Source organism: Haliotis rufescens, unplaced genomic scaffold (assembly GCF_023055435.1).
Source record: "Haliotis rufescens isolate VD_foot unplaced genomic scaffold, xgHalRufe1.0.p SCAF_32, whole genome shotgun sequence".
Taxonomy (NCBI): domain Eukaryota; kingdom Metazoa; phylum Mollusca; class Gastropoda; order Lepetellida; family Haliotidae; genus Haliotis; species Haliotis rufescens.
Window position 1 is genome coordinate 3170856 of NW_025964024.1, and position 12926 is coordinate 3183781.

Genomic DNA, 12926 nt, shown 5'->3' on the forward strand with positions numbered 1-12926 from the left:
ATCATTCAATGTAGGTGAAACTATGCATCATTCAATGTAGGTGAAACTATGCATCATTCAATGTAGGTGAAACTATGCATCATTCAATGTAGGTGAAACTATGCATCTTTCAATGTAGGTGAAAGTGTGCATCACTCTCTGTTTGTGTGTTTGTTTTGTTATTTAACCCCGCATTTAGCAACATTCCAGCTATATGACGGCGGTCTGAAGACCAATTCTAACCCGGATCTCCACGGTCGCATCATTCTGTGAACGCTGCTAAGATGTTCAAGGGGGGCACTGGTGGCCCAGTCGTCTAAGGCGCCGCGATTCGCTGTGCAGAGTTGCGTCCCTTAGGCACGCCAGAAACCTATGATTGTGGGTTCGAATCCCGGTTCGCCCCAATTATGTTTCAAGGTTTGTCAGCACCATACCCGTGCTCGTGGGTTTCACCGAAGTGGCAAACGTCTGAGACCTGCATCACTTCGGGCTTTCCTCCCACATTAAGCTGACACGCCGTGGTATAACTGGAATAATGTTAAAAGCGGCGTTAAACCCAACTCACTCACTCACTCACTAAGATGTTCTAGGCTCTAGGATGATCCAGCCTTAGTGGGAGTGTACTGCATGCAAGTGTTTGGCCAATCCATGTGTCTCGTTGATGTTCTGAGGCAGAATACCTGCTCAGTGTCCATGTATTCAAACATGTCAATGTTTTTCTGTTTAGGCCCTGGAGCCCGTTCCCCAAAGTGATCGTAGCACTACGATTTTCGTAAGTCTATGTCAAAGTATTGGAATTACGTTCCTCATAGAGATAAGATCGCTTTGTGGAAGTGGGCCCTGGTCGAGTGATCTGGGATTTTTCCAGTTCGATCTCACTGCTGCCCACCTCCCGAATGATCTGACTGTACTGAAAGAGGACGACCAAGCCCAGTGCTCACTTCCGGCCCCCTTTCTTACCTCTTCCGCCACAGCTTGTACAGCACCGCGGCCAACAACGACGACAGGGTTATCAGCACGATGCCAGCAACCACTCCCACTATGTACGTGTTTGACTCCTCCTCCTCGCTCGCTGTAACACCAACACATCAACATGTACATGGGATAGTAAATAATAACAGTCCTACTTGAGTCATCTTCCCGAGGCAGAGGAGTTAACTGACTGAAGTCCAGTTTCCACCCTTGCGAACTAGGCTGGTATTATGGAGTTATGTTTTATGCCGGACCAACGAGTCTATGCACAGTCCAATTAAAATCGCACAACGAAATCGAAATCCGGCTCGTAAAACGTCGTGCAGATTTCGGTCGATTGCAGGATTTACAAAGCATGTGCACCGCCAACTCGTTGTCAACAGATATCTCCAAATCTTATCATGTTTTTAATCAAGGTGCTCGCGTGATTTGATGCACTTTGCGGTGTATGATCCGTTTTAACACAACATAGATATTGATTGTGAATCAGATTGTCTTGACTGGGCGCCGCCATTTTGTTTGAAGCAAATGGAAGTGAAACGAGAGGTGGAATCTGATTGGTCCAGAGGAGAGGCATAGAAGGGACATAACTCGTAATAGCCACTGGTGGCGCTACGATCGAGCCCAGGAATTCCAGCCTAGTTCGGAGAAGGGTGGAAACTGGACTTTTGTAGGCAGTTAACTCTCTTGCCTCGGGAAGATGACTTGAGTGGGAATTCAGGCGAATAACACACGTTTTAGGCAGTGCCATTTAAAAATCATATTGTTGAGATCACTCTAACATTGTACATACCTGTCTCAAGAACCACAGAGAGGTGTGTCTCGCTGCAGCCCGTGGCCGTGCATGCGAACACAACAAACCTGGAACACAGAGCCATTAAAAGTGAGCGAGTTGAATTTTATGCCGCAGCTTTGAACAGTATTTCAGTCATTTCAAGACGTGTCAGTTTAATATATAAGGAAAGCTTAAACTATTGCAGATCGTAGACGTTTTTTAAAATTTGAAATGAGTTAGAGAGAAACGAGCACCTATGTGGCCTTGTCAGATCAAGGTCATATTCAGAGGTTATGTATTATGAAGGTTGGATGGATTTGCTTTTCGAAAAGCAACATTTTAGATAGCGGAGGTATCTGTGTAGGTGCCTCCTATACTATACAACGAGAATGGAACGAGGTCCTAGGTATTCACCTGTTAAACGCATTGTGAAATACATATTACAGAACAACGATATCAAGCCCGAGCTATAGATGCAGTTACGGAGAGGTGCTCTGTACAGATTTGCAGCTAATCCAGTAAATTGTGACAAACACATACATGCCGTCCATTTAAACAGTAGTGTTAAATAAAGCGACAAAACCCTTTCCATATCAATTTGAAATCTTTGCATAAAGCAGAGGCGACAGTACCATTCCGACTATGTCTGAAGGTGTGTTTATGAATCACTATCAAATGGTAATGATACCAGGTGTTCGTGAACAGGAAGATTGTTTAGCATATGTCACGACAATGGTATTATACACATATGTTCCGTGCATTCTGACAGTGGTGTTAAGAATATATATACTTCTTATATATTATTAAGCACATCAATTACGTGTATTTATAATATGGTGATAAGCACATATGTCACGTGCAGTTAGACAGTGGTATTAAGCAAGATGTGACGAGCAGTTAAGAGGTGAGGTGAAAATTTAATGGGGTTTAACTTCGGGTCGAAGATTAGTGCACTTATATAGCGACGTGCATGCACGTGTATGTGTGTGTGTGGGTGGCTGTTTGTACTAGTTCGGAATGATGCCGATTTATAGTGCTAGCACACTGAGATAGCATGCCGCAGTTTAACATGAATATCCCACTCAGACACAGTATTCTGACTCCGAGACAACCAGTCCTTGTTTTAGCCCCTTAATGCCGAGCGCCAGACAAGGTAACAACAAGTACCATCTTTTAACGTCTTTTGGTATGAGGCGGCGGGGGATCAAACCCCGGACCTTCTGCTCCCCGGGCGGACGCTCTACCATTAGACCACGGGGGCGGTCTCGTATTAAGAATATATATGTGACGTGTATTTAGACAATGGTATTAAGCTGATATGTGACGTGCAGTGACATAGTGGTATTGTTATAATGAACATATATGTGACAACAGCCTTGTGTGCACATATACTGTCTATTATATAATACATGCAAAATGGCCGGTGGCGAGTGTGTACCTATACTTGCTGGCGGGCTTCAGGCGGTTGTTGCAGACATCGTTTCCGCACCGGCCATCTCCGATAATTACGTCTGGTGTCAAACAATACACAGTGTAACTTCACGACAACAATATACAGGGGAACATCACGACAAACAATATACAGGGGAATTCACGACAAACAATACACAGGGGAAACATCACGACAAACAATATACAGGGGAACATCACGACAAACAATATACAGGGGAATTCACGACAAACAATACACAGGGGAATTCACGACAAACAATACACAGGGGAACATCACGACAAACAATACACAGGGGAAACATCACGACAAACAATATACAGGGGAACATCACGACAAACAATACACAGGGGAATTCACGACAAACAATATACAGGGGAATTCACGACAAACAATATACAGGGGAACATCACGACAAACAATACACAGGGGAATTCACGACAAACAATATACAGGGGAACATCACGACAAACAATATACAGGGGAATTCACGACAAACAATATACAGGGGAATTCACGACAAACAATAAACAGGGGAACATCACGACAAACAATATACAGGGGAACATCACGACAAACAATATACAGGGGAATTCACGACAAACAATTTACAGTGGAACATCACGACAAACAATACACTGGACATTTTAAAGAGACTAACAAACCCCACGAAGCGATATTAACTCAATAAATGACCATCTGTCATTATTTTGTCTTGTTAATGTGGAACTAACGTAAAAAGGAAGTCAACAGGCCTAAGACATTTAACAACTTTGGTGAAACCCACGAACACGGGTAGGGTGCTGACAGATCTAGAAACGGGGCGAATCGGGATTCGAACTTACGATTACAGGTTCGGTTGTGCCCAAGGGAGGCAACTCTACACAGGAGGTGGTGCCTTAGACGACTGGGCCACCCGTTCCCCACGCATGAACTGTGATCCATATTAATAATTAGTGACGCCCCACACCACGCAACACAGTGTTATCACACACGGAGCAATACGGAGTTAATAAAGCCATTCAATGACAACACTGTTATTATCGAAAGTTGCAAAAAAATCTTTCAGTTACCATTATCCTGCCTGAAGTCACAGTGATCCACGGACTTGTTGATGACGATCTGGGACGGCAGGTAGCGGTGGAAATACCCATCTCTCAGTCCACGGTATCGTCCTTCAACCCAGAAACAAAGGATCTTTCAGGGACCTCGCCATTATACACAAACACCACCACGTACAACATGAACACCCCTACATAAACTGCAGGGCAGAGGAAAGAGTGCAACTATGTTTGATAGTGGCTAGAGTGAGTGAGTGAGTGAGTATGGTTTTACGCCGCTTTTAGCAATATTCCAGCAATATCACGGCGGGGGACACCAGAAATGGGCTTCACACATTGTACCCATGTCGGGAATCGAACCCGGGTCTTCGGCGTGACGAGCGAACGCTTTAACCACTAGGCTACCCGACCGCCCCGATAGTGGCTAGAAAACAAACAAACAAATGATGGTTATTCAATGGTGATGCACTTGTTTCGAACTGACGTTCGCAGTGTTTCGCCGACTGTGTTCAACCTAGTTAGGTTTTGATAACGTTTGTGTTATTTTGGTCAAATCCAATTTCCAAGTGTATACTTCCTTTTGCTTGAAGTTTAGTTGAAGATGTCGCCATGGTCACATTGAAAAATGTGGGCGTGATTGCACAACGCTGCCGGCAGTATCGCAGCAACATCACGCCGGCGGACACACTTTGAAGAAGGTGTGTGCTCCAATACTTGTTGCCACTTTCAGAATGAGTCTGGACATTGCAAGTCAATGCTCCTGTTACAGTAAGGCATTGTCACCATATGAATAGGTTAACCAGTATATGCTAGACTTATGAGCCAATGAGCAAGAGATCTCATAACGATGACTCGGGGCGGTCAGATAGCCTAGTGGTTATAGCGTTCGCTCGTCACGCCGAAGACCCGGTTTCGATTCCCGACATGGGTACAATGTGTGAAGCCCACTTCTGGTGTCCCCCGCCGTGACATTGCTGGAATATTGCTAAAAGCGGCGTAAAACCATACTCACTCACTCACACATAACGATGACTCACTACCTAATCATATATGATAACATATTACTCGAATATGTATCAGAGTAAACATAATTTTATTTATCACTTAACTTAAACTCTTTAAGCGCATAATGTTAATGAGGGACTGGCATGTTGGAATCAAGCCTTTAAAAACTACTTACGACAAAGTTTTAACGGTTATAACCCTCATACTCGCAAACACCTGAATTCTTAAAAATATATACGTCAATAACAACTTCACATGCTGCTTATTAAATTAATAACATCCAAAATAACTGTGGACAACTATACGAAATTAGTGATATCGTTCAGGGGAAGAATGTAACACAAGCACCGCCCATTATATATATCATCAGCCAATCAGGAAACAGTGGTCCTTTAGTGGGCGTGACCTGTGTGTATTTTCGGTCAATAGGAACATAAACGAAAATAAATTGTTTGGTAAGCGAATCAGTTGCCAGGGAAACACTGGCAATGTATTTAATTGCATGTGACCTTGACATTTTAAACTACACAATGGGCACAATACAACCTTTTAACATGAAGGGTGTGATAACAATCGTTACCATGGGGATATCGAGGTATTAAATGTAAAAAAACATAATTCGTCTGGAATTTCAGAAAATTACTATGTCTCACCTTGATATTGGTCTATGTTTCTGAGAACCACCACGCCCCAAACTCGCACCTTCCCATTGGAGCTGTTGCACACGTCACGTGGTACGATTATCGCGATCTGGCGCTTTGGGTCGTCGACTCGGCTGTTGGATGCCATGACCCTCCTTCCCATCTCTGGCGGAGCTGGTAGATAACAACCATAATACGTATATCATTCACAACATTATAACGATTTCATAATTTGATGAAGTGAGTGAGTGTATGGGTGAATTTGGTTTTACGCCACTTTTAGCAATATTCCAGCAATATCACGGCGGGGGACACCAGAAATGGGCTTCACACATTTTACCCATGTCGGGAATCAAACCCGGCTCTTCGGTGGGACGAGCGAACGCTTCAACCACTAGGCTAAACGACCGCCCCTTGAGTGAGTGACTGAGTGTGTGAGTGAGTGAGTGAGTTAAACGGTTTTTGTAAAGGTAGTTCAGTTTAATCACGGTTGCTGAACATTTGTTGGAAGGACAACCCAAAGTGATATTGGATGTATCAAGTCGTGAACCAAGGAACATCAAAATCAGTGTGAATATAGGATTCCAACCTATGAGCAGCGTATCCAGGCATGGCTAAGGTGCGCAACTCTGCACAGCATACGCGACGTTTTATACATATTACATGTATCTAAACTTAGATTATTCCTAACGGTTTTATAAACCATTTTGCATCGTTTATCCATGTGTGTATGTGTTTAGTTAGACGTTGGACATATTTGAACTTTGAACCATAGCGGTGTTCATAACACCCAGAAGCCATGAAGTCATGTGACCTTGTCGCGTGTAGGTCAGTAGGTAGCGTCCTTACCCCCTGGTCTTGTGGTCAACTGACGGCTCACCCGGCTGCCATTCCCTTTACTTGTAGAAGCAAACACCTGCAAATGTGGTAGAGACGGATATCATACGTGGATTCAAAATGGTCTTAACACATTATATAAAATAATATTATATAATAATAAATTGACATATTGTTGCAATGTGTAGGCATTTGCGATCCAGTTATAAAAAAGCTAGGGTAAAATAACGGGTTAAAAAAAAAATCAAAATTGAATTCGACCCAAAAAATTACCAGGGTGAAAAAAATTGCCGAAACAATGCAAACTTAAGGCCCAAAACACAGCTATGATACCCGTATCAAATGTATCACCATCGAATAACCATTACTTCTTTGTTTAATTTCTAGGCACCATTAAACATGGGTGTATACTTTAAAGATTATTTTCGTGTTTTTTATCGATCAAGATTTAAAGAAATTCCGGTTGGCGTAGCCCGATTTAGATGCAGTTCTCAAGATCTCCTTATTGAATCAGGTAGACACCGCAGAATTCAAAGAGAAGGCAGAATCTCTCAGCTGTGTTGTTTTAATAAAACATAAGATGAATGTAACTTTTTACTTGTATGTCCATTTTGACATTAAAACCAATTCATTAATGATTATTTTTTCAAAGATCCTCCTCAAGACTAAAAATTCCGTCACAATTAAAAACAATTCATTTTCCATTCCATGAGTGAGTGAGTTGGGTTTAACGCCGCTTTGAACATTATTCCAGTTATATCACGGCGTGTCGGCTTAATGTAGGAGGAAAGCGCGAAGTGACGCAGGCCTCAGACGTTTACCACTTCGGTGAAACCCACGAGCACGGGTATGGTGCTGACAAACCTAGAAACATAATCGGGGCGAACCGGGATTCGAACCCACAATGCATAGGTTTCTGGCGTGCCCAAGGGACGCAACTCTGCACAGAGAATCGCGGCGCATTAGACGACAGGGCCACCCGTGGCCCCTTCCATGCCCTGGATCTTAGAAAGCATGCACTTCCTTAAAGACTTGATGTAACAGTTATCATGGCTATTGATGTATATGCTATTGCATAATAAAAAAATATATGCATAAATATAAGATTGATTGATTATCGTGTTCCGTTAAGTTACTTTACACGAGAATTCAAACTCCAGGTATAGCACAAAGTGACACTGTAAATCTCCTCTGGATATACGACCACCAGCCCGTGTATGTCAGGGTTGTCATCCAGTGATGAGGAGGTACATCTGGCCACTCACCGTGATGTTGTAGCTGCACTCCGGCTGCACATCTCTATTTAACGTCAGCGTTGTCTTACTCATCTTCCACGACGATAATTTCTAAACATACGAGTTCAGTACGTTAATAATACTGGAGAATAGAATCTGGCTTTTCATAAATGGAAGTAATGGTAGCGGCAGCAGCAGTAGTAGTAGTCATAGTCGTAGTCGTAGTCGTAGTCGTAGTAGTAGTAGTAGTAGTAGCAGCAGGAGTAGTAGTCGTAGTAGTAGTAGTAGCAGCAGAAGTAGTGGTAGTAGTAGTAGTAGTAGTAGCAGCAGCAGGAGTAGTAGTAGTAGTAGTAGCAGCAGTAGTAGTGGTAGTAGTAGTAGTAGTAGTAGCAGCAGCAGGAGTGGTAGTAGTAGTAGCAGCAGTAGTGGTAGTAATAGTAGTAGTAGTAGTAGTAGTAGAAGTCGAAGTAGTAGTAGTAGAAGTAGTAGTAGCAGCAGTAGTAGTGGTAGTAGTAGTAGTAGTAGTAGTAGAAGTCGAAGTAGTAGTAGTAGTAGTAGTTGCAGCAGTAGTAGTGGTAGTAGTAGTAGTGGTAGTAGAAGTCGTAGTAGTAGTAGTAGTAGTAGTAGTAGTGGTAGTAGAAGTCGTACTAGTAGTAGTAGTAGAAGTCGTAGTAGTAGTAGTCGTAGCAGAAGTCGTAGTAGTAGTAGTAGAAGTAGAAGTAGAAGTCGAAGTAGTAGTAGTAGTAGTTGTAGCAGCAGCAGTAGTAGTGGTAGTAGTAGTAGTAGTAGTAGTAGAAGTCGTAGCAGTAGTAGTAGTAGTAGTACTTATAGTGGTAGTAGTAGTAGTAGTAGTAGTAGAAGTCGTAGTAGTAGTAGTAGTAGTAGTAGTAGTAGTAGAAGTCGTAGCAGTAGTAGTAGTAGTAGTACTTATAGTGGTAGTAGTAGTAGTAGTAGTAGTAGTAGTAGAAGTCGTAGTAGTAGTAGTAGTAGTCGTAGCAGTAGTAGTATTAGTAGTAGTAGCAGCAGTAGTAGTGGTAGTAAAAGTAGAAGTCGTAGTAGTAGTAGTAGTAGTAGTGGTAGTAGTAGTAGTAATGGTCGTAGTAGAAGTCGTAGTAGTAGTAGTAGTAGTAGTAGTAGTAGTAGAAGGAGTAGTAGCAGCAGCAGTAGTAGTGGTAGTAGTAGTAGTAGTAGTAGTAGAAGTCGTAGCAGTAGTAGTAGTAGTAGTACTTATAGTGGTAGTAGTAGTAGTAGTAGTAGTAGAAGTCGTAGTAGTAGTAGTAGTGGTAGTAGTAGTAGTAGTAGTAATGGTAGTAGTAGAAGTCGTAGTAGTAGTAGTAGTAGTAGTAGTAGAAGGAGTAGTAGCAGCAGCAGTAGTAGTAGAAGTCGTAGTAGTAGTAGTAGTAGAAGTCGTAGCAGTAGCAGTAGTAGTAGTAGCAGCAGGAGTAGTGGTAGTAGTAGTAGTAGTAGAAGTAGAAGTAGTCGTAGTAGTAGTAGTAGTAGTAGTAGTAGTGGTAGTAGTAGTAGAAGTAGTAGTAGTAGTAGAAGTCGTAGTAGTAGTAATGGTAGTAGTAGTAGTCGTAGTAGTAGTAGTAGTAGTAGTGGTAGTAGAAGTCGTAGTAGTAGTAGTAAAAGTAGTAGCAGTAGTAGAAGTCGTAGTAGTAGAAGTAGAAGTCGTAGTAGTAGTAGTAGTAGAAGTCGTAGCAGTAGTAGTAGTAGTAGCAGCAGTAGTGGTGGTAGTAGTAGTAGTAGTAAAAGTAGAAGTCGTAGTAGTAGAAGTCGTAGTAGTAGTGGTAGTAGTAGTAGTAGAAGTCGTAGTAGTAGTAATGGTAGTAGTAATGGTAGTAGTAGAAGTCGTAGTAGTAGTAGTAGTAGAAGGAGTAGTAGCAGCAGCAGTAGTAGTGGTAGTAGTAGTAGTAGTAGAAGTCGTAGCAGTAGTAGTAGTAGTAGTGCTTATAGTGGTAGTAGTATAGTAGTAGTAGAAGTCGTAGTAGTAGTAGAAGTCGTAGCAGTAGTAGTAGTAGTAGTAGTAGTAGTAGCAGCAGGAGTAGTGGTAGTAGTAGTAGTAGTAGAAGTAGAAGTCGTAGTAGTAGTAGTAGTAGTAGTGGTAGTAGTAGTAAAAGTAGTAGTAGTAGTAGTAGAAGTCGTAGTAGTAGTAATGGTAGTAGTAGTAGTCGTAGTAGTAGTAGTAGTAGTAGTAGTAGTGGTAGTAGAAGTCGTAGTAGTAGTAGTAGTAGTAGTAGCAGTAGTAGAAGTCGTAGTAGTAGTAGTAGTAGTAGAAGTAGTAGTAGAAGTAGTAGTAGTAGTACTAGTAGTAGTAGTAGTAGTAGAAGTCGTAGCAGTAGTAGTAGTAGTAGTAGTAGTAGTAGTAGTAGTAGTAGTAGTAGTAGTAATGGTAGTAGTAGTAGTCGTAGTAGTAGTAGTAGTAGTAGTAGTAGTGGTAGTAGAAGTCGTAGTAGTAGTAGTAGTAGTAGTAGCAGTAGTAGAAGTCGTAGTAGTAGTAGTAGTAGTAGTAGTAGTAGTAGAAGTCGTAGCAGTAGTACTAGTAGTAGTAGTAGTAGTAGAAGTCGTAGCAGTAGTAGTAGTAGTAGTAGTAGTAGTAGTAGTAGTAGTAGTAGTAGTTCTTGTTGCTGTCCTTGTTTACTTCTGGCGCAGACATCTGCTACCACGCCTATGTGTGTCAGTGTGTGGTCAGTAAATGACTACCTGTGATCTCATGCCAAATGCGTCCCAACACCTTTGACGTACAAACATAGACACATAAGGGACCAGTTCAAAAGTTCGATTTCGGATATAATTACTTAAGTTTAGGGGTGGGTGGTTAATGGCCCAGCAACCTTTCCATCCGACAACATCAACTTATCTGATTTATCATTGTTTCATGTAGTAACTAAACTAAACCGATCATTTTTTTCATTCTTATTCTGTTAGGAGTTGTCATCAAATACATCCAGTCTTTCCACAAGGTAGGGTTTTATCCTCACCAGCTATAGTGGTAAGTCCTTCAAGTGCACATCTTCCTAACAGTTTTACTAGATACCCTACTTTACACACCTGCCACAGTTTTACCAGATGACCTACTTTACATGTCACACCCTCAGTTTTACCAGATGACCTACTTTACATGTCACACCTCCTACAGTTTTACCTGATGACCTACTTTACATCTCACACCCCACAGTTTTACCATATGACCTGCTTTACATGTCACACCTCCAACAGTTTTACCAGATGACCTACTTTACATGTCACACCTCCAACAGTTTTACCATATGACCTGCTTTACATGTCACACCTCCAACAGTTTTACCAGATGACCTACTTTACATGTCACACCTCCTACAGTTTTACCTGATGACCTACTTTACATCTCACACCCCACAGTTTTACCATATGACCTGCTTTACATGTCACACCTCCAACAGTTTTACCAGATGACCTACTTTACATCTCACACCCCACAGTTTTACCATATGACCTGCTTTACATGTCACACCTCCAACAGTTTTACCAGATGACCTGCTTTACATGTCACGCCTACTTTACCATTCAAACATCAAAGTTTTACCACTTGGCATAATTTACAAGTCACACATCAGAGTTTTACCACTTGTCCTACTTTACAAGTCATACATCACAGTTTTACCACTTGGCCTACTTTACAAGTCATACATCACAGTTTTACCACTCTACCTACTTTACAAGTCACACATCAGAGTTTTACCACTTGGCCTACTTTACAAGTCACACATCACAGTTTTACCACTTGGCCTACTTTACAAGTCATACATCACAGTTTTACCACTCTCCCTACTTTACAAGTCACACATCAGAGTTTTACCACTTGGCCTACTTTACAAGTCACACATCACAGTTTTACCACTTGGCCTACTTTACAAGTCACACATCACAGTTTTACCACTTGGCCTACTTAACAAGTCATACATCACAGTTTTACCACTCTCCCTACTTTACAAGTCACACATCAGAGTTTTACCACTTGGCCTACTTTACAAGTCACACATCACAGTTTTACCGCTTTACAAGTCACACATCACAGTTTTACCACTTTGCAAGTCACACATCACAGTTTTACCACTTTACAAGTCACACATCACAGTTTTACCACTTTACAAGTCACACATCACAGTTTTACCACTTTTCAAGTCACACATCACAGTTTTACCACTCTGCCTACTTTACAAGTCACACATCACAGATTTACCGCTTTACAAGTCACACATCACAGATTTACCGCTCTGCCTACTTTACAAGTCACACATCACAGATTTACCGCTCTGCCTACTTTACAAGTCACACATCACAGATTTTCCGCTCTGCCTACTTTACAAGTCACACATCACAGATTTACCGCTCTGCCTACTTTACAAGTCACACATCACAGATTTACCGCTCTGCCTACTTTACAAGTCACACATCACAGATTTTCCGCTCTGCCTACTTTACAAGTCACACATCACAGATTTACCGCTCTGCCTACTTTACAAGTCACACATCACAGATTTACCGCTCTGCCTACTTTACAAGTCACACATCACATATTTACCGCTCTGCCTACTTTACAAGTCACACATCACAGATTTACCGCTCTGCCTACTTTACAAGTCACACATCACAGATTTACCGCTCTGCCTACTTTACAAGTCACACATCACAGATTTACCAGGCCGTCGTTGGTTCACTCACCCCCTGGCACTGCACGTGCACGGTGTATCCCCGGATCCTGCCGCGCCTCTCCCTCAGTGTCGGGGGCCTCCAGGTGATGGTCAGCGATCTCAAGTCGAGGATATTATTGACCCCCGTCACATTTAACTCAGTCACCGGTCCCGGAACTGTAACCCATGATACAAAATACAGAACACGCGGTACATGGCACATGATTCCTGGTAAATAACGACACATGGTACACAACACAAGGTACGTGACACATACGGCAATATAGCCGTATAATTA

At 42.1% G+C, this 12926-nt stretch overlaps 1 protein-coding gene across 1 annotated transcript in view; it reads right to left on the minus strand.

Annotated features, from left to right (window-relative positions):
• Positions 1–12926, minus strand: part of LOC124116619 (tyrosine-protein phosphatase 10D-like) — a 47228-nt gene that overhangs the window by 17912 nt on the left and 16390 nt on the right. The window contains exons 11-18 of the mRNA XM_048380660.1: positions 12660–12805; positions 7986–8066; positions 6733–6799; positions 5896–6057; positions 4250–4351; positions 3165–3237; positions 1745–1812; positions 940–1051 (exon numbers count right to left, since the gene is read on the minus strand). Coding sequence (XP_048236617.1) covers positions 940–1051; positions 1745–1812; positions 3165–3237; positions 4250–4351; positions 5896–6057; positions 6733–6799; positions 7986–8066; positions 12660–12805 — 811 coding nt within the window. The remainder of the gene's footprint in view (positions 1–939; positions 1052–1744; positions 1813–3164; positions 3238–4249; positions 4352–5895; positions 6058–6732; positions 6800–7985; positions 8067–12659; positions 12806–12926) is intronic.